At 41.6% G+C, this 22767-nt stretch overlaps 2 protein-coding genes across 2 annotated transcripts; one reads left to right on the top strand and one right to left on the bottom strand.

Moving 5' to 3' along the window:
* Positions 1 to 209: 209 nt before the first annotated feature.
* LOC110527022 (immunoglobulin superfamily containing leucine-rich repeat protein 2) lies at positions 210 to 4807 on the top strand. Its single transcript, XM_021608192.2, has 2 exons — positions 210 to 433; positions 1287 to 4807. The coding sequence occupies exon 2, from the start codon at positions 1296 to 1298 to the stop codon at positions 3465 to 3467; it is 2172 nt and encodes a 723-aa protein (XP_021463867.2). The 5' UTR covers positions 210 to 433; positions 1287 to 1295; the 3' UTR covers positions 3468 to 4807.
* A 102-nt stretch (positions 4808 to 4909) lies between these two features.
* LOC110516647 (receptor for retinol uptake stra6) lies at positions 4910 to 21690 on the bottom strand. Its single transcript, XM_036964101.1, has 18 exons — positions 21288 to 21690; positions 20718 to 20784; positions 17356 to 17441; positions 16734 to 16873; positions 14924 to 15090; positions 14426 to 14539; positions 13423 to 13490; positions 12637 to 12719; positions 12475 to 12536; positions 12123 to 12285; positions 9926 to 10001; positions 9193 to 9326; positions 8868 to 8985; positions 8472 to 8573; positions 7108 to 7271; positions 6366 to 6500; positions 6016 to 6152; positions 4910 to 5781 (listed from the first exon to the last, which is right to left on the bottom strand). Exons 1-18 carry the CDS (start codon positions 21383 to 21385, stop codon positions 5608 to 5610), a joined length of 2088 nt encoding a protein of 695 aa, XP_036819996.1. The 5' UTR covers positions 21386 to 21690; the 3' UTR covers positions 4910 to 5607.
* Positions 21691 to 22767: the final 1077 nt, after the last annotated feature.

The raw sequence follows: 22767 nt of genomic DNA, 5'->3' as shown, positions 1-22767 counted from the left end.
CCTGCTCAATCCAGACCCCAGAACCGGGCACTTTTCCATCTTGTCACATCTCGGCCTATATACCATTATTAACAGTCCATCAATAATTGGATGGATGGGTCTCCTACACTGTTGTCATGGAAGATAACAGAAGCCATGGAAAAGGGAGGGCGCATCACTTTAATTTTTGCAACGTCTACTTTCAAAGAGGCGGGAGTGTGCTGTGACTCTCTGCAAAATCCAATCGCAACGCACAGACATATCAGCATCCGACCACGGAAGGACCCACATATGTTTCAGCAATCATGTAAGAGCAATGCCATACGTGCACACCTTTAAAAACTTGCTCCCAACTCATCATGTAGCCAGCTTTACGAGGTTCAAATAAGAGACCACTCCTATCAATAGTAATAATATCCGTCGCTTCCATTGCGCTGAGGAAAACATCACACTGGTAAGATGTGTTATGTTGCTTTTGATGGCGAGGATGAATGTGTTTATTTTTGCTTAGAAATTGGAATTTGTAGAATGTAGAATTGGCCTTTTAATTGCGTTTTGACCTCTAAGGACACCTGAGTCATCGTGAAATATAACTAACGTTTACTTCCTAAACGTTTTACATTTAGTTGTGGGGTTTTTTTTGCAGTGAAATGTCGCCTTGATTGATGCATGACCATAGCATTCTACTCCAGCTGCACGCATGTACTGATTCCGCGGTTAACAACATCATAAGCGGTGCCGGTGCGGGTGCTGTCCGTCTCAGCACCAAGGACAGGGCTCGGGCACAGTCGCTGTGGCGTAGTTTAAAAACAAACTGCATGCGCTCCAAAAAGGTGGCAACCGTTTTCACAAGCCGCTCTGGTTTAGTTGAACTGATCAGCTGGGTTGAAATTTCAAATTTAATAAAACAATCTTTCTATATTTGTATAACAGTACATTATTATCAATGGATATTGAAACTAATAATTCTGGTTAAAAAAAAAATGTATCAATCAATATTTTTGTTCTAATTTAAGCAGAATTCCTAAGGCATAGCAGGCTATCAGACAGATATAAACTATTACAGTTAATATTTAAATCCTGTAAGTGGATTTCAAAGTCAGGGGTTGGCAGTTGCAATATTTATTAGCATATATTCATCAATATTCATATTTTCATTGCTGCATTTACACTCAAGAGAATGTTGAGGTATCTTTTTATCCAGGGACTGTTTATGAATGGTGACTGAGAGTGTGCAATGTGAATTGTAAACAGCTTTTACAACTTAAACAGATATCTAGTAACAACAGTGACATTTGCTTTTGCAGGAAGAGAACATGTCTCGTTCCTTCGTGTTCTTCCTCTCCTTATGGAGCTCTGTTATTGAAGTCGGACGCGGTTGTCCTGAACTATGCGACTGCTCCGACAAATACGGACGCCACTTCGCTGAATGCTCCTACAAAGACTTGGTTGACATCCCTGAAAGGTTGCCCCCCAACGTGACCACTCTGAGTCTCACCGCCAACAAAATATCTCTGGTGGAGTCGGGCAGCTTCGACAATGTGACCCAAGTCACGTCCTTATGGATGGCCCATAACGAGATAGTCACCATCGAACCGGGCACCCTGGCTCCCCTGGTCCAGCTGAGGAACTTTGACGTCAGTCACAACAAGATGGTGGATTTCCCTTGGGAGGATCTCCGTCACCTCACAGCCCTGCAGCTGCTGAAGATGGACCACAATGAGATGGTCAGTCTGCCTAAAGACTCCTTCTCTAACCTCAAGGACCTGAGGTCTCTCCGCCTCAACAACAACCGGTTCACCACTATAACGCAGGGGACTTTCGACAGCCTGATCTCCCTGTCTCATCTACAGCTCTATAATAACCCATTCACATGCCACTGCAGGATGGACTGGCTGAGGGACTGGATTCTAAACGCCACCATATCGGTTCCGGAACAGAACTTGATTGTCTGTGAAACTCCAGAGCAGTTGAGAGGAGCGGTGATCGTGAAACTGTCTGAGTCAAAGTGCATGGCCCCTAATGTCAGCATAACGGCTGAGCCTAACGTTGAGAATACGACACTCTATGAAGGCACAGTGTTGATCCTGAACTGTGAGATCAAAGGGAACCCAAAGCCAGAGGTTATCTGGAAAATCCACACAAACCGTCAAAGTGTAGAGTACCCTCTGTCCACCAAAGGTAAAGAATCAGCAGAATCCAATGAATCTAACGAGGATTCTAGAACGACAGACATTCCATTTGAAATGTTCCGTAACGGCACTCTAGTCATACCGCGCCTTAGTAAAAAGAACAATGGCAACTACAGCTGTACCGCCACCAATGAGTTTGGTAAAGATGACGATTCACTATCAATAGTAGTGGTAGTACCAAAACCACCACCACCTCAACCTGTTGGAAAAGTGATTGGGCCACCAGTTACTATTAATGGGGAGAAAATCCCCTCAGTACTTCAACCTGTGATCAAAACCTCCATTAATAACCCTTTTAAACCATTCAATATTCCCCATTTGGAGGGAAAGTACAATATCTTCCCAACACTTCCTCCCATTGAAGTTGACACTGAGCGTACGGAGCAAGTGCCCAAATATCCATCCCGTGCAACTAGCAAATGTACCTTGACCAGTGAGACACAGTACATATCCAACCAGGCCTTCAATTTAAGCCTGGAAGATGTCAGGCAGTATACCTTTGACTTTGGAGTCATAGCCTTAGGGGTGTCAGAGACCGAGGCTAAAGTTAGACTCAATCCTCTCCTCCTTCCTAAAGACGACACAGACATCCGTCTCAGCCCCACAGAAGGGTTCCATTCCATCCACAAAGAGCCTCCCAACCAATCAGAGGTAACCAGGAGAGCCCGGGCGGACTCAGGGCTGTATCTGTGTGTCACCTCAGACCACAGACACTCAGCCATCCAGTGGTCCAGGATGGAAGATGGCATCAACACCTATCTGTTCCAGGACCTGCGCCCCGGCGCCAACTACTCCCTCTGTCTCACCTACAGAGGAGAGGACTGCGAGGTGCAGGTCCTCTTCACCACCAGGAAGAGAGTTCCTAACCTGTTGATCATTATAGTCGTCAGTATCTGTCTCCTCACCGTCTCCACCGTGCCCCTGCTGGGGGCCACCTGCTTCCACCTGGTCTACAAATATAGGAGCAAGACCTACAAGCTCATCATGAAGGCTAAAGACCACCAGCATCACATGGAGAGGAACCTAGTGGTCAACTTCAACCTGAGGAACTCGTACGCCGAGTCACAGACGCAGATCACAGCCAGCGAGACGGGGGAGGGAGAGGACGGGGAGTCGGAGAGTGGGGGGGAGAGAGAGGAGGACGTGGAGGGGAGTGGGGTGACCGAGTCGTTCACTCTGTCTCAGTACAGAGGGAATCTGGATGAGTGTGAGATGGGCTCAGAGTTCAGCGATAGGTTACCACTCGGGGCGGAAGCTGTTAATATCTCTGGGCAGTACAAAGAGCCACACCACTGATCCTGTTGTTGTTGTTAGTGTTTGATAGATCGTCTTGACCTAGACAGGTTCTAGTCATCTTCAGTCATGATCACATGTAATGTAAGTCTCACAGTAACTGTTTATCGATCCCACGAGAGAAGAACCTGTGACCTGTCATTTTTCAAAATGGCTGCCGTATCAATGACCTGGACACAGTGTAGACAAAGTCATAGGTGCTTCCGCTGTTGAAAGGAAAAGTAAAGAAGGTAGTTTATGTACGCTGTGAAGATGATGTAAAAGAAAGAAAGAAAACGTCCCTGTAAGTAAAATATTTAAGCCTAGTCTAAAAATAGACCCCTCCGGTGTGCTCTTAGCAGTGACAGTTTCCTGAGACTTGTGACCAGTTATTCAGTGTGTAGTCTGTCACAGGCAAGAAGGCAAAAAGCTCTGTAACTGTATCTAAAATGTCTCTTCTTAAAAAGTAACAGATGCACTTATGAATGTCTATGTTCATCTATTGTAGGCTATCAATGCTATTTTCTATCTAGAATGAATTTCTATGTTAATCTATTGTAGGCTATCAATGTTATTTTCTATCTAGAGTGAATGTCTATGTTAATCTATTGTAGGCTATCAATGCTATTTTCTATCTAGAGTGAATGTCTATGTTAATCTATTGTAGGCTATCAATGCTATTTTCTATCTAGAGTGAATGTCCGCTTCACTGTTGCCAACAAACCCTTTAAGCTGTGTGTCACAAGCTATTGTTCGAAGTCATTTTACAGTGACCTTTAACCCGGTATTGTGTCAATAATATACAGTACCAGACAAAAGTTTGGACACAAAAACCCTTGAATGAGTAGGTCTTTATTTTTATTTATTTTACTATTTTCTACATTGTAGAATAATAGTGAGGACATCAAAACTATGAAATAACACATATGGAATCATGTAGTAACCAAAAAAAAAGTGTTAAACAAATTAAAATATATTTTAGATTTTAGATTCTTCTAAGTAGCCCCTCCCCCTTTGCCTTGAGGACAGCTTTTCACACTATGTTTTGTTTTTGAATCTAGAGTGAACGTCCACTTCACTGTTGCCAACAAAACCCTTATTAAGCTGTGTGTCACAAGCTATTGTTGTACGTCATTTTACAGTGACCTTTAACCCGGTAATGAGTCAATAACATACATGATCCACGTGTCTCTATCTCATATCCATTAAAACCCCCACTGTTGCTCAACTCTTACATTTTAACAGTAAGATAAGTGTTACATTTTGATAGCGTATGGTTAAATGTAAGTGTTTCAGATGTGTACATTGCCTCAGTGTTCATCCTCTGCTATATGTGCCTGAAGTAATAAAGTATTGACAAGGAATGCTTGGTCGTTATTGATTTGCAGCTTCCGAACATGGCATGTTATTCGATCTATAGTGAAATGCCAAAAATAGGTGTTGTTGTACTACGAATGAACTGTCTGAATATTGGCTTCTGTAAAAATGGGTTTTCCGTACGCAGTCATCGTGGTTCTTGAAAACATGCTTACACGTTTGTTGTTCCCCTGTATTTACTTTAAAACTGTTTTATTCGTTTGAAAAGAAGTCTCTCTTTCAAAATAAGAGTCTTAATCACATTCTCCCACCTGGGAGAAAAACAGTTGATTTTTTTTTCACTCTGGATTGTGATGTCAGTTACATTAATTTACACAAAAAAATAAATGTATCATTGTTCTTAAATATATTTTGAAAGCAAATATCTCAACCTCTGAAAACTTACCGAAACAACTGATGAAGGGCAGCACATTAAAGGAAGGGGTGGATATTGGATGCTAAAACATCCAATATCCAATGTGCATCATAACCAAACACATACAACCGTTAAGATGTTGTACTATTTCACCATAACGACCTTTGCCAAAACTAAATAATAGACCAGCAAATTTTAAAATCGACATTGCAGACAACAATATGACACAGAAAGCAACATACATAGAGATTCACTTCATGTGCAGCTGAACAAGCCAAGGCACTTGACTGCAACCCACAGAAATTACAGGCCTCTTACAGTCAACTGCTACCCTGAAGACCAAGCAGTTGGAACATTGGGTTCTATAGAGAGCAGCAGGGTGTCCGTACCCCATAAACCACATGACATCAGTCATGACCGTGTGTCATGGTCTCAGTTAGCAGCGGCGTCGGTGGCAGCGCCTGAGGGTGTGGCAGCGCCTGAAGGTATGGCAGCGCCTGAGGGTGTGGCAGCGCCTGCCTCGGCAGCGGTGGGTTTGCTGCTGGCGTCTTTCTTGCTTCCTGCCGCGGCGCTACGGTTCGTTCCGTTCACGAAGCTGTCAGAGGGCTGGAGAAGAAAAAATACAGTACAGGAAGTTGTCACACACACACACACACACACACACACACACACACACACACACACACAGACACACACACACAGACACACACACACACAGACACACACACAGACACACAGACACACACACACACACACACACAGACACACACACAGACAGACACACACACAAAACACACAGATTGCTGGCCTGCTTTTCTACTCTCTATTTTGGCGACCGACCTGCAGCTGGTAGTGTTTTCTGGACCCCAGTAGAGACGGGTTGTTGACCAGCGTGTAGAGTAACTGCCAGCGTGCCCGCACCCTCCTGCTGTTAACCACCTTGTCCGGTCTCTTCTCCTGATTCACCAGCTGGATCCCTGAAAGGAGAATGAAGAGGAGGAGCAGGCTGTCAGGGCAGAGCAAGAGACTGACACTGGATGGATGGAATTATTTGGTGATATAAATTCCACATTGTGTAGTAGTAGTAGTAGGTTCAGTCAATGTCATGTCTGGGAAGTGTCTGCGAGGGACCGAAAAGGCCACACCCCTTTTGTGCAAATCCGTGTATGAGTGTGTATGTCTATAACAACCTTCCTCAGCATCTCGCATCTTCTGCCCAGCACCTCCAGCCGAGGCAGCCTGCAGCGCCAGCCCACAGAAGGCCTTCATCACAGGGTGGGATTGGCTGACCTCTACCTTCAGGTAGTGGGTGTAGTAACAATAAGCTGTATGAAGGTCAGAGGTCAGGGATTCAGACATATCGAGGGCACATATTCATGAACCAATGTGTTAGGTTTAACCTGTTCACCTGTGTATTTCATAGCATCAGGAACATATTTCAGAAACGTTTTTCAATTACGTGGGTTATTGTTAGATGATTGCTAATGAACGTGGTAACCAATACATGAGAATACTTTAATTAGGGTGATGGCAAACCGTGAGGCTGCTGGTTTTGTTTTGGTGGCCATGACACCTTTCGTTTGTTTTTTTAAGTCTTGAGTTTGGGCATGCCTTTGGTATTTTTACATTTTTTTAACATATTTATGTATCGCCACCATCTGAACAAAATAATCTGCTTGGACTGGCCAACCAAGAGGTCAAGAGAGACAGAGCCGGCTGGCACTGGACCAAAGTAAGGTTGCTGTCTCCCTTAGGCACATGTCCAGCCAACACGGTTCCTCAAACCCTTTATTTCTCACATTCATTCAGGTTACAGACGATGTAACTAGGACCCCTAGACAATATCCGTTCTGTAACAAATGTACCAGTGGCAGGCCTTTCAACAACAACAAAAAGTTCCTATAGAATTCCCTGAACTGTATGTTGACGTACCCGGGTCGTAGGATTCAGCCGCGCGGTTGAGGAGGCTGATGTCCATGCGCCCCAGGTGGATGATGTTATAGAGGGCAGTGATGACCATCCTCCAGATGGCTGCTATCAACCCCACCACGATGTTGATCAGGAAGAGCAGGTAGGTAAGCAGGAACAGACTGCCTCTGGAACAACACAGCCAATAAAACATCTAGTTAGTTCTACTTTGAATGGATCAATGGTGCTAAGAAAGTACAGGGGGTCCGGGGGCATGTCCCCCTTGAAAAAAAAACCTAATTTGAATGTGTCATTTTTCATGTTAACATGAAATTTACCAAAAAGAAAAGAAACCCATCTTTCAACTCAAGAAGTGTGTAATCCAGCATTTCCACAAAATCGGTCCTCGGGACCCCAAGGGGTGCACGTTTTGGTTTTTGCCCTAACACTACACAGCTGATTCAAATGATCAACGCTTGATTATTTGAATCAGCTGTGTTGTGCTGGGGCAACAAAAAAAAAAGGGAAACCGTGGTGAAATCTATGATGTGACTAGTTCTGAGAAAAAAAAGTTAGAAATAAACAAATAAATAAAGTAAATCATTTATAGAGTTCTAGAATCTTAGTACCAACTGCGACCTGGCCAAGATAAAGCATAGCAGTGTGAACAGATTTATAGAGTTCTAGAATCTTAGTACCAACTGCGACCTGGCCAAGATAAAGCATAGCAGTGTGAACAGATTTATAGAGTTCTAGAATCTTAGTACCAACTGCGACCTGGCCAAGATAAAGCATAGCAGTGTGAACAGATTTATAGAGTTCTAGAATCTTAGTACCAACTGCGACCTGGCCAAGATAAAGCATAGCAGTGTGAACAGATTTATAGAGTTCTAGAATCTTAGTACCAACTGCGACCTGGCCAAGATAAAGCATAGCAGTGTGAACAGATTTATAGAGTTCTAGAATCTTAGTACCAACTGCGACCTGGCCAAGATAAAGCATAGCAGTGTGAACAGATTTATAGAGTTCTAGAATCTTAGTACCAACTGCGACCTGGCCAAGATAAAGCATAGCAGTGTGAACAGATTTATAGAGTTCTAGAATCTTAGTACCAACTGCGACCTGGCCAAGATAAAGCATAGCAGTGTGAACAGATTTATAGAGTTCTAGAATCTTAGTACCAACTGCGACCTGGCCAAGATAAAGCATAGCAGTGTGAACAGATTTATAGAGTTCTAGAATCTTAGTACCAACTGCGACCTGGCCAAGATAAAGCATAGCAGTGTGAACAGATTTATAGAGTTCTAGAATCTTAGTACCAACTGCGACCTGGCCAAGATAAAGCATAGCAGTGTGAACAGATTTATAGAGTTCTAGAATCTTAGTACCTGTTGTTCAAGTCTCTTGTCCCAGCATCCTTTTTGATAAAAGCAAACCTGGCTGTGACGTGTTGTAGAGTAATAGTCAGTATCAACGTCACCCACACAGGCCTGGTGAGATCAGATACCACAACGGGAAAATAATCCACACAATATGAAAATAATCCACACAATATGAAAATAATCCACACAATATGAAAATAATAGGCTTTTATCAACTGATGAGTATCTCAAATAAGTTCAAAGTGTATTGTGGTGATGAGCTAGCTGGTCAAAAACAATTCTGTAAAATGGTGCTTGAAAATCAGATAAAGGCTTCGTGGCAAGAGTATGATTCCATATAAGAGTATGATTCCATATAAGCACACAGGAACAAATTTAGTTCCAATTTAAAGATGCACTCACCAGGCCTTGGCAGCGACCTGGAAGAGTATAAGGTTCTGGCCATACAAGATGGGGATGATGATGAGGAACACCAACCACACAAAACAGATGAAGAAGACCAAAGTCTGGAAGACCATTCCTGACAAAATAATATTAAATAGTAAGAGAGGAATCTAGAATGAGAATATAAAATTCATAAAATTCATTTTTAAAAGTAAGTTTTAAAAGGCATTGAGGTTGGTAGCACACAGAAATTACCAAGTATTCACTGAAGAACTATATGATAAAATGGTAAATGGATAATCCTTTAATTAGGAATTAAAACCACAGTGTCAGGTCAGCCTACCTAAAGAGATGACAGCAGCCTGATATCCAATGAAGCCCATCCAACACACTAGGCCTGTCTGAGACGGACGGATGCTCTTCTGGCAATTATACACGTTGTAAATATCTCCTCTGTACAAGCCCTGGAGGTTCCATCTGATGGTAGAAACATGAAGACGTAGAATTACTGAAAGGATTATGAAAGGAACACACTTGAAAATATCAGTTATTTGGTATTTTCCAAATGTTTCTTGAACGTACAAAAGAACACAATGTTTTCTGCACTGATATAGTTACTGTGTTAGTGTGTTAGTGTGTTAGTGTGTTAGTGTGTTAGTGTGTTACTGTGTTACTGTGTTAGTGTGTTAGTGTGTTAGTGTGTTAGTGTGTTAGTGTGATACTGTGTTAGTGTGATACTGTGATACTGTGTTAGTGTGTTACTGTGTTACTGTGTTAGTGTGTTAGTGTGTTAGTGTGTTAGTGTGTTAGTGTGATACTGTGTTAGTGTGTTAGTGTGATACTGTGTTAGTGTGTTAGTGTGTTACTGTGTTAGTGTGTTAGTGTGATACTGTGTTACTGTGTTAGTGTGATACTGTGTTAGTGTGTTGCTGTGTTAGTGTGTTGGTGTGTTACTGTGTTAGTGTGTTAGTGTGTTAGTGTGTTAGTGTGATACTGTGTTACTGTGTTAGTGTGTTAGTGTGATACTGTGTTAGTGTGTTACTGTGTTACTGTGTTGGCTGATCAAAGGTATTTACCTGTGAAGGATCATGGACCTCATGAGCATGATCAGGGTGAGCATACAGGCCAGGGTCAACCCACACAGGTAACACACTACAAAACATAACGAACAGGCCATGGTCAACCCACACAGGTAACACACTACACAACATAACGAACAGAACAGGATCAACCCACACAGGTAACACACTACACAACATAACGAACAGAACAGGATCAACCCACACAGGTAACACACTACACAACATAACGAACAGAACAGGATCAACCCACACAGGTAACACACTACACAACATAACGAACAGGCCATGGTCAACCCACACAGGTAACACACTACACAACATAACGAACAGAACAGGATCAACCCACACAGGTAACACACTACACAACATAACGAACAGAACAGGATCAACCCACACAGGTAACACACTACACAACATAACGAACAGAACAGGATCAACCCACACAGGTAACACACTACACAACATAACGAACAGAACAGGATCAACCCACACAGGTAACACACTACACAACATAACGAACAGGCCAGGTTCAACCCACACAGGTAACACACTACACAACATAACGAACAGAACAGGATCAACCCACACAGGTAACACACTACACAACATAACGAACAGAACAGGATCAACCCACACAGGTAACACACTACACAACATAACGAACAGGCCAGGATCAACCCACACAGGTAACACACTATACAACATAACGAACAGAACAGGATCAACACACACAGGTAACACACTACACAACATAACGTCAACACACACAGGTAACACACTATACAACATAACGAACAGAACAGGATCAACACACACAGGTAACACACTATACAACATAACGAACAGAACAGGATCAACACACACAGGTAACACACTACACAACATAACGAACAGGCCAGGTTCAACCCACACAGGTAACACACTACACAACATAACGAACAGAACAGGATCAACCCACACAGGTAACACACTACACAACATAACGAACAGAACAGGATCAACCCACACAGGTAACACACTACACAACATAACGAACAGGCCAGGATCAACCCACACAGGTAACACACTACACAACATAACGACAACCCACACAGGTAACACACTATACAACATAACGAACAGGCCAGGATCAACCCACACAGGTAACACACTACACAACATAACGAACAGAACAGGATCAACCCACACAGGTAACACACTACACAACATAACGAACAGAACAGGATCAACCCACACAGGTAACACACTACACAAAATAACGAACAGGCCAGGTTCAACCCACACAGGTAACACACTACACAACATAACGAACAGGCCAGGATCAACCCACACAGGTAACACACTACACAACATAACGAACAGAACAGGATCAACCCACACAGGTAACACACTACACAACATAACGAACAGGCCATGGTCAACCCACACAGGTAACACACTACACAACATAACGAACAGAACAGGATCAACCCACACAGGTAACACACTACACAACATAACGAACAGGCCAGGTTCAACCCACACAGGTAACACACTACACAACATAACGAACAGGCCAGGTTCAACCCACACAGGTAACACACTACACAACATAACGAACAGAACAGGATCAACCCACACAGGTAACACACTACACAACATAACGAACAGGCCAGGTTCAACCCACACAGGTAACACACTGCACAACATAACGTCAACCCACACAGGTAACACACTACACAACATAACGAACAGGCCAGGTTCAACCCACACAGGTAACACACTACACAACATAACGAACAGAACAGGATCAACCCACACAGGTAACACACTACACAACATAACGAACAGGCCAGGATCAACCCACACAGGTAACACACTACACAACATAACGTCAACACACACAGGTAACACACTACACAACATAACGAACAGGCCAGGATCAACCCACACAGGTAACACACTACACAACATAACGTCAACACACACAGGTAACACACTACACAACATAACGAACAGGCCAGGATCAACCCACACAGGTAACACACTACACAACATAACAAACAGGCCAGGATCAACCCACACAGGTAACACACTACACAACATAACGTCAACACACACAGGTAACACACTACACAACATAACGAACAGGCCAGGATCAACCCACACTTGTGCTGCAGCTCATGTCAGTAAATGCAGGACAGACACCCACCTTCCAGACACCAGGTATAGTGAATAACAATCTGGACCACCTCCATCCTATCCTCTGATAGGACGATACCAACGCCCTCCAGAAGGAAGGGGAACTTGTCATCTATACCAGCGCGGACTATATGGAGGGTGGGGATCACCAGTATTACCAGCAACAGCGCCACCTAGGGGATGGATGACCACATGACTGTTAAGAGTTATTTCTATTAAAACATCTGGCATCTTGTCAAGTTATCTGAAAGCAGCCATGTTCACAACCAACCTTCAATGTGGATTGTTGTTATGTTCCTTTGTTTATTGTTATGTTTTGCTGAAATGTGACGGATTCCTAATTAACTGCAGTATTTATTTACCTGATAAACTGCAATGGACGACACAAATGCTGAGATCGCCAGCTTCAGTGGAAACCGGAATACTACAACAAAGAAATAATGGTGAAACAATGGTGTCGTTAGAATATTTTGTTTTAAAAGAAAAAGATTAGCGGACAAATTGTCAAAAGCCTCCAGACTTACCTTTCTCTGGTGTGTAGATGTAGGACTTGACTGTGTCTTTTATTGTCTCCAACAGTTTGGGTTTATCTGATCTGATAGAGGTACTGAACAAAAACACAATGATGTCAATAACTGCAGTCATCACTACTTAGTTTACTTAGTTACTTTACTTAGTTTATGTCATAGAATAAAACACAGTCTGGTCATTCAGTTTAGTATCTTGTTTCTCTCATAATAAAACAGTCTGGTCATTCAGTTTAGTATCTTGTTTCTCTCAGAATAAAACACAGTCTGGTCATTCAGTTTTAGTATCTTGTTTCTCTCAGAATAAAACACAGTCTGGTCATTCAGTTTAGTATCTTGTTTCTCTCATCATAAAACACAGTCTGGTCATTCAGTTTAGTATCTTGTTTCTCTCATCATAAAACACAGTCTGGTCATTCAGTTTAGTATCTTGTTTCTCTCATCATAAAACACAGTCTGGTCATTCAGTTTAGTATCTTGTTTCTCTCAGAATAAAACACAGTCTGGTCATTCAGTTTTAGTATCTTGTTTCTCTCAGAATAAAACACAGTCTGGTCATTCAGTTTAGTATCTTGTTCCTCTCATAATAAAACACAGTCTGGTCATTCAGTTTAGTATCTTGTTTCTCTCAGAATAAAACACAGTCTGGTCATTCAGTTTAGTATCTTGTTTCTCTCAGAATAAAACACAGTCTGGTCATTCAGTTTAGTATCTTGTTCCTCTCATAATAAAACACAGTCTGGTCATTCAGTTTTAATATCCTGTTTTTCTCATAAACTCCACCTGATGTTTGACTTTTTCTTCTTTAGAATTAATTTCACGTAGTCTGTGTAGTAGCTGCTCTCCAGGTCCTGAAGCCAAAGAGGATCAGAATCAAACTGTTTAAATTAACACATAAACAGGATGGGATGCATGATCTGACAACACTGACCACCTGCAACACTGTATAGAATCAATCATGTGGATGCAGAAAATTCACATTAAAATAATGTGTGAGGTCGCTAGAACTGTAGCTGTGATCACAACACAGACGGATTAACGACCTCACATGATCTCACTGTCACCGACAGTTTACAGCGAGACAATCCACGGATTACAGTGAAATAAACACTGCATTGTGTAAACCTTCAGAGAAATAACATTCCTGGGTGATAATCTGTACAGGGGATATTTTACACTAAATCAATTCCATCCAAGCTGTTTACGTAATCAGACCTTTTGGTTACAAGTTACGTGGTTAATGTAGTTTCATAACTTTAAAAGTCTCTTGAGGAGCTATGTTTAGTTTTTACATACTGTAGATATCCCAGAAGCATCACGAGCAGGACAATAACCCCAGCGTTTTGACAACCTAAACACAGACAGGACAATAACCCCAGCGTTTTGACAACCTAAACACAGGCAGGACAATAACCCCAGCGTTTTGACAACCTAAACACAGGCAGGACAATAACCCCAGCGTTTTGACAACCTAAATACAGACAGGACAATAACCCCAGCGTTTTGACAACCTAAACACAGGCAGGACAATAACCCCAGCGTTTTGACAACCTAAACACAGGCAGTTCAATAACCCCAGTGTTTTGACAACCTAAACACAGACAAGGACAATAACCCCAGCGTTTTGACAACCTAAACACAGACAGTTCAATAACCCCAGCGTTTTGACAACCTAAAGGATCATGACACGTTGACATCGTTCTCATCAAAACCTTAAAGAGAGACTACAGCGGCTGGCAGGGTCATGACTAATACACTCCTTGGTCAAAGAGCAGGCTTCCCTCACCTCAGAACCATTAGCCTTAGCACCTTTGAGAAACAGCAGTGGGTACTTGATACAGAGGAATCCCAGACAGCCGATCTGTGGGAGACTGGCCAGCAGGGAATAGTACTTATACAGCTGTGGAGACCAAGAGAAACATATTGATACAAAACATACTGATTTATTTTTTACCAGTTTGTTATGGTTTTAAGATACTGTTATTATAGAATAAGTTTCAGCTGGAGATATGAACTCTGTTAAATATGACACAACAACAACAACAACAACAACAGCAACAACAACAACAACAACAACAACAACAACAACAACAACAACAACAGCAACAACAACAACAACAACAACAACAACAACAACAACAGCAACAACAACAACAACAACAACAACAACAACAGCAACAACAACAACAACAACAACAACAACAACAACAACAACAACAACAACAACAAAAAAGATGTGGCCTCCCCTTTTTTTTCTCCCACTTTATATATCAGATGATTTTACCTCCGGTGTTTTGGGACAGTCAATCTTCTGCCAGACGAGGACAGCAAAGTGGGTCCAGGAGAATAGACTGCCCAGCACATAGCCCAGTTTACTGTGGAGCGTACCACAGGCCAGGAGTGGGTAGTACAGGGCAGGCCAGTAGAATATGGCGATGATCTTCATGTACTCTGGAAGGAGTAGGAACACACACAGTATGTATTCAGTATCACAACCAGTTCATCCTTCAATGTGTTTACACTGTTCCACAGTTGGATCGCAGAGTGAAGGAAAAGCAGCCAACAAGTGCTCAGCATATGTGGGAACTCCTTCAAGACTGTTGGGAAAAGTATTCCTCATCAAGCTGGTTGAGAGAATGACAAGAGTGTGCAAAGCTGTCATCAAGGTAAAGGACGGCTACTTTGAAGAATCAATATAAAATATATTTTGATTCAAGACTTTTTGTTGGTTACTACATGATTCCATATGTGTTATTTCATAGTTGTCATGTCTTCACTATTATTCTACAAATGTAGAAAATAGTAAACATAAAGAAAAACCTTGAATGAGAAGGTGTGTCCAAACTTATGACTGGTACAGGAGTAAGCTAACTAGGCAACAGGATAAGATTATTATCAACCTCACTCTAACATTGTGGTGGTGTTATGGGGTATCCAGGGTACACTTAATTGTCCTTTCAACCTCACTCCAACATTGTGGTGGTGTTATTGTCACACCCTGACCATAGTTTACTTTGTATATTTCTATGTTTTGGTTGGTCAGGGTGTGAGCTGAGTGGGCATTCTATGTTTCATTGTCTAGTTTGTCTATTTCTATGTCTGGCCTGATATGGTTCTCAATCAGAGGCAGGTGTTAGTCATTGTCTCTGATTGGGAACCATATTTAGGTAGCCTGGGTTTCACTGTGTGTTGGTGAGTGATTGTTCCTGTCTCTGTGTTTCCACCAGATAGGGCTGTTTCGGTTTTTGTTACGTTCTTGGTTTTGTAGTGTTTGTATCGATTCGTGTTTTACGTTTGTTCATTAAACATGGATCGCAATCTACACGCTGCATTTTGGTCCGACTCTCCTTCTCACACAGAAAACCGTGACAGTTATGGGGTATCCAGGGTACACTTAAGTGTCCTTTCAACCTCTCCAAAGTGTCAGAATGTTTTAATGACACTGTTTTTGCACGTTGGATCTTAAAAGGTTCTAGGCAATGCTTTGTCCCAGTCAGGTAAACTGCATATCTCTGGAAAGCTTATCTCATTGGCTACGATACTGTCAAGGTGCCATAGTAGCCAATCCCCTGTGTAACGGATGCCTACAGCGCGTAACCAGGCAACATTATATTTTTGACGTGCAAAGATATAGTCCCTCGGTGGACATTGGATGTTGCCATTAAGTCCTACATCATCAGATAACATGGCAGTAGGCTGGTGATCGATAACGGTAGGTCACGGGCAGACAAAGAAGACCTCGTCATGATCTGTGGAGTCCCGGCTTTCAGTGTCTATCGACGTATTCCCTGTTTATTGTGTTTATGCTTCACAACGCTAACCGAAATGTAGGTGGCAGCCATCTTGAAAATGAGGTCATCGGCTCTGCCTGCGCTTTTAAATTCGTATGCCCATATATGGTAGTAAGTCACACCGACGATTTGAAGGCACCGATCAATAGCCAAAGATACTCAGCTGACGGCAGACTTTGCAGATAGGGGCTACCGTTTTCACACCAGACTGAATTTAATACAAATAATTTTAAAAATAGGGTCACCAAATATGAGAACTTTAAATTCAAGAGGTTTTAATGGGACAGGGACACAGCTGCTCACCTTTGATTTCCTGAGGGGTGTCTTTGGAGAAGGGCAGGGGATCTGGAGCCAGGACCAATACAGACAGCTTGCTGAAGACCAGCCCAAACACAGCTACTGCTAGGGCTTTGTGCTGCGTCTGGTCCAGGAAGTTCACTGGACTGGTGGGGGGCACACAGCGGGAAAAGACCAGAGATAAGACCAAGTAAATTAATGGTAACTTATTTCATTGTTATAAATGGTCTCATAGTATGTTACTGCGATGAGGCAGCCTGAGTTGTTCTTGTAACAGTGTGGTTTCCCGCTGGGCACAGACGTCAGTTCAACGTCTAATTTTGATTTACATTTGGTTGAGTTGTCAACTAACATGAATTCAACATGAAATCAACAACAAAATGTCACCATGTCATTGGATTTTAGGATTCAATTTTGGGTGAAAAAACAAAAAAGGAAATTCCTTTCTCTTTTCAGATCCAATCAGTTTTCCACATTGATTCAACGTCACATTTACTTTTGGTGTTGAAATTACATGGAAACAAACGCTGGATTTTTAACCAGTATTTGCCCAGTGGGTTGTCACATATTGACAAGAGTTCCTGGTTGCTTCATGTTGATGTGTCTGGTAAATGAACCTGCACTTTACCTTGAGTTACCAGTTGATCCACTGGCAAAACCCTCACATAGACTCTTTCTCCTCTTCAGGACTGCTAGAATCAGCATCACAACGAGCTAGGAGACAAGATATTCCATAGAGTGATACAATAGGAACTCTAATTCCTCTCCTAAACTACAGTACAACTAAAATAATAATCTAATGTACCTTGTTGTAAAGCCAGAGGGCCTGAAGTAATATGGGGGGGATACTCCTAGGAAAGGACCTTCTGAATGCTCCCTCCCCATTGTCTCATTATTTTTGATGAGCCCCTGGTAAGTGGAGACGCTGACCCACCCTTCCAGCCTGGTCTCATAGACTAGACGTAACATAGGAAACCTTAAATAACCTGGGACACTCAAATGAGTATGATACGTTACGTTTGGTACGGTTACGTAGGACAGAAGGTTGCTTACAGCAAGAAGAAAAGAAGGGTGGTTGGTTGGGGTGTTTGGGTGTATAACATGGGGTGTATAACATGGGGGTGTATAACATGGGGTGTATAACATGGGGTGTATAACATGGGGTGTATAACATGGGGTGTATAACATGGGGTGTATAACATGGGGTGTATAACATGGGGGTGTATAACATGGGGTGTATAACATGGGGGTGTATAACATGGGGTGTATAACATGGGGGTGTATAACATGGGGTGTATAACATGGGGGTGTATAACATGGGGTGTATAACATGGGGTGTATAACATGGGGTGTATAACATGGGGTGTATAACATGGGGTGTATAACATGGGGTGTATAACATGGGGTGTATAACATGGGGTGTATAACATGGGGGTGTATAACATGGGGTGTATAACATGGGGTGTATAACATGGGGGTGTATAACATGGGGTGTATAACATGGGGTGTATAACATGGGGGTGTATAACATGGGGTGTATAACATGGGGTGTATAACATGGGGTGTATAACATGGGGGTGTATAACATGGGGGTGTATAACATGGGGTGTATAACATGGGGTGTATAACATGGGGTGTATAACATGGGGTGTATAACATGGGGGTGTATAACATGGGGTGTATAACATGGGGTGTATAACATGGGGGTGTATAACATGGGGTGTATAACATGGGGTGTATAACATGGGGGTGTATAACATGGGGTGTATAACATGGGGTGTATAACATGGGGGTGTATAACATGGGGTGTATAACATGGGGTGTATAACATGGGGTGTATAACATGGGGGTGTATAACATGGGGTGTATAACATGGGGTGTATAACATGGGGTGTATAACATGGGGGTGTATAACATGGGGTGTATAACATGGGGTGTATAACATGGGCGTACACATCACAGACAAACTGAAATGGTCCACCCACACAGACAGTGTAGTGAAGAAGGCGCAACAGCGCATCTTCAACCTCAGGAGGCTGAAGAAATTTGGCCTGTCACCCAAAACCCTGACAAACCTTTACAGACGCACAATCGAGAGCATCCTGTCAGGCTGTATCACAGCCTGTTACGGCAACTGCACCGCCCTCAACCACAAGGCTCTCCAGAGGGTAGTGCGGTCTGCACAACGCATCACCGGGGGCAAACTACCTGCCCTCCACGACACCTACACCACCCGATGTCACAGGAAGGCCATAAAGATCATCAAGGACATCAACCACCCGAGCCACTGCCTGTTTACCCCGCTATCATCCAGAAGGCGAGGTCAGTACAGATGCATCAAGGCTGGGACCGAGAGACTGAAAAACAGCTTCTATCTCAAGGCCATCAGACTGTGAAATAGCCATCAGTAACTCAGAGAGGCTGCTGCCTACACTGAGACCCAATCACTGGCCACCTTAATAAATGGATCACTAGTCACTTTAAACAATGCCACTTTAAATAATGTTTACGTATCTTACATTACTCACATCACATGTACAGTATATACTGTATTTTGTACCATCTACTGCACCTTGCCTATGCCACTCGGCCATCGCTCATTCATATACTGATATGTACTCATTCTCATTCACCCCTTTAGATTTGTGTGTATTAGGTAGTTTCGCTACACTCGCGTTAACATCTGCTAACCATGTGTATGTGACCAATAACACTTGATTAACATGGTGCTTCTACACCTGCATTGCTTGCTGTTTGGGGTTTTAGGCTGGGTTTCTGTACAGCACTTTGAGATATCAGCTGATGTACGAAGGGCTATATAAATACATTTGATTTGATTAGATTTTGATTTGATTTGAACACGAATATCTAGCAACCAAAATATTGCGTGTTTGAATTTCCTCACAGACAACTTTAGCATTTTTATCTAATTAACAACATTGGAACTACTAACTACTTTTTAGCTACTTTGCGACTATATAGCATGTTAGCTAACCCTTCCCTTCCCCCAATTATCCACCTAGCTAGCGTTAGCCAAAACAAATTGGAATTTGTAACATATCAAATGAATTGTAATTCAGGAACATATCATACAAAATGGATGATGGACAGCCACACATGAATACATACCATACCAAACTTAACATATCACACTCATTAGAGTGTCACGGGTTTACATTTACTATGTTACGTGTACCCCTGAGTCCAGGTTGTCCCTACATAGTGCTCTGAGTGTGCTCTATTTGGCAGAATCCCAAAGTCCTACGGTGTGTCAGTTCAATTATAATTCATGCCATTGTTCTCCTCAGAAAAGTGGAGCGAGCCCTCTACCACAAATTGGACAAGGCCTAACGATGACATATATCACTGATGATGTTGAGGGAGATGGCTTTCTGAGGTCATAGAGAGTAGCACCAATGTACTGACTGAACATCCCCTTTAGGGCATGGCCTACAGTCATCTGTACTGACTGAACATCCCCTTTAGGGCATGGCCTATAATCATCTGTACTGACTGAACATCCCCTTTGGGACATGGCCTATAGTCATCTGTACTGACTGAACATCCCCTTTAGGGCATGGCCTACAGTCATCTGTACTGACTGAACATCCCCTTTAGGACATTGTCTATAGTCATCTGTACTGACTGAACATCCCCTTTAGGGCATGGTCTATAGTCATCTGTACTGACTGAACATCCCCTTTAGGGCATGGTCTATAATCATCTGTACTGACTGAACATCCCCTTTAGGACATGGCCTATATAAACATTCACTGTTTCCATTCATTCCAAACATTCATATTTGATATTCCTTTGACCTGTGACCCCTACTGTTGTTGGTAAATGTGTACCGGATGTGTGTGTCTCTGTAATTACATGGCTCATTAGTAAAAGAGACCTTGGTCTCAACATGACTTCCTGTTCGAGGTTCAAGTAAAATGTTTTCTCCGGGTGTAAATATTGAAAATAGACAGAAGGTCTGATACTTACAGATACTGAAGCGATGCCTATGTGGAAAAGCTGGTCATCCGCTGTGGGGTCACACGGGAGAATAACTCTGAAACAGTCATGTAACACAAGCTGAGTAATGACCGTCAGAAACCATTTAGACAGAGCAAAAAACAAACTCCCCTAGACATCCTGTTCAGCCTGACTGTGCTCTCGGTAGCAAATCTGACAAGAGTTTCACCTAACAACTGAAAATATGCCATTTTTAATAGATCATTTAATCACGGATGGAAAAACTGGAATGATTGAAAACCAGCTATACTTTGGCCCATGCCAGGTCAGTGATTGAGAAACCCTTGATCTTAGATTAAATAAAATCATCGTAACATTATGACACAGTCCCCCCCATAATTCATTGCACTGGTCCTGTGTGGCTCAGTTGGTAGAGCATGATGCTTGCAACATCAGGGTTGAAAAAAATGTGATTCCCGCTGTGCTGTGGCCACATATACGAAAATATATGTATATGTATACATATGTATATGTAAGTCCTATGGATTTTTAAAAAAGTGTTGGCTAAATAGTATGCTATTTACTGACCCCCATACTTACTCTTTTGGAGGTCTGGTGGGTTCCATATTGTTGGAGTACCAGTCTGAGTAGTCATAGTAGTTATATGGTTCCTCTTCTACCACCTTGGTCTGGTTCATCTTGATCTTGTCTCTGTTGCTATAGTCCACGTTGACGGGTGAAAACCAGAGGAAATCCACCTGGCCAACCTTCGATCATCAACCGTCTCTCCAGCTATGTCCCAACGCAGCGCAGCACTTCCCGATCAATAAATATTGATACTTTTTAATTGTATTGAGAGTTGTAGCTTACTCCACTGTGTGTTGGTGGGTAGCTTGGAGTTCAGGTTGTGCAGCGTCTGAGGTACAGAGAGAGAGACCTCTGGTCAGGTGTCCAGTCGTGTTGTCCCTGCTGTAGGAGTTTAGTACACACTCTAACAGAGTCTAACATGCACCCTTACCCCAATACATTCCACACACACTAACCACATAACACCCCCAGATTACCTCAGCACACAAAGACAGGAGGGAGGGAGGGAGGGAGGGAGGGAGGGAGGGAGGGAGGGAGGGAGGGAGGGAGGGAGGGAGGGAGGGAGGGAGGGAGGGAGGGAGGGAGGGAGGGAGGGAGGGAGACCAGGGTTAATAGGTGTGAGAAGGTTGGCGAGAGGGATGAAGCTCTTTTGACCTCTAGTGACCTCAGTTTCATGATTGATGAATGATGGTTCACTTTATATAAAGTTAATATAAATATAAAGTTAATCTAAAGTTTAAATATATAAAGTTAATATAAATATAAAGTTAATATAAATATAAAGTTAATATAAATATAAAGTTAATCTAAAGTTTAAATATATAAAGTTAATATAAATATAAAGTTAATATAAATATAAAGTTAATCTAAAGTTTAAATATATAAAGTTAATCTAAAGTTTAAATATATAAAGTTAATCTAAAGTTTAAATATATAAAGTTAATCTAAAGTTTAAATATATAAAGTTAATCTAAAGTTTAAATATATAAAGTTAATATAAATATAAAGTTAATCTAAAGTTTAAATATAAAAAGTTAATATAAATATAAAGTTAATCTAAAGTTTAAATATATAAAGTTAATCTAAAGTTTAAATATATAAAGTTAATATAAATATAAAGTTAATATAAATATAAAGTTAATCTAAAGTTTAAATATATAAAGTTAATATAAAGTTTAAATATATAAAGTTAATCTAAATATAAAGTTAATCTAAAGTTTAAATATATAAAGTTAATATAAATATAAAGTTAATATAAATATAAAGTTAATATAAATATAAAGTTAATATAAATATAAAGTTAATATAAAGTATAAATATATAAAGTTAATCTAAATATAAAGTTAATATAAAGTATAAATATATAAAGTTAATATAAATATAAAGTTAATATAAATATAAAGTTAATATAAAGTATAAATATATAAAGTTAATATAAATATAAAGTTAATATAAATATAAAGTTAATCTAAAGTTTAAATATATAAAGTTA

Source organism: Oncorhynchus mykiss, chromosome 26 (genome assembly GCF_013265735.2).
Source record: "Oncorhynchus mykiss isolate Arlee chromosome 26, USDA_OmykA_1.1, whole genome shotgun sequence".
NCBI lineage: Eukaryota > Metazoa > Chordata > Actinopteri > Salmoniformes > Salmonidae > Oncorhynchus > Oncorhynchus mykiss.
Note: the sequence above shows the minus strand (reverse complement) of the source record. Positions and strands in the feature narration are given on the sequence as shown.

What these genes read in the sequence shown, in the direction of transcription:
- LOC110527022 (XM_021608192.2), top strand. Translation starts at nt 1,296, where the DNA reads ATGTCTCGTTCCTTCGTGTTCTTCCTCTCCTTATGGAGCTCTGTTATT.
- LOC110516647 (XM_036964101.1), bottom strand. Translation starts at nt 21,385, where the DNA reads ATGAACCAGACCAAGGTGGTAGAAGAGGAACCATATAACTACTATGAC. An exon ending in TAGGCATCGCTTCAGTATCT is followed by an intron (nt 17,442 to 20,717) that starts GTAAGTATCAGA and finishes CTTGTCTCCTAG; the next exon opens with CTCGTTGTGATGCTGATTCT. An exon ending in GGCTGAATCCTACGACCCGG is followed by an intron (nt 6,501 to 7,107) that starts GTACGTCAACAT and finishes ACCTTCATACAG; the next exon opens with CTTATTGTTACTACACCCAC.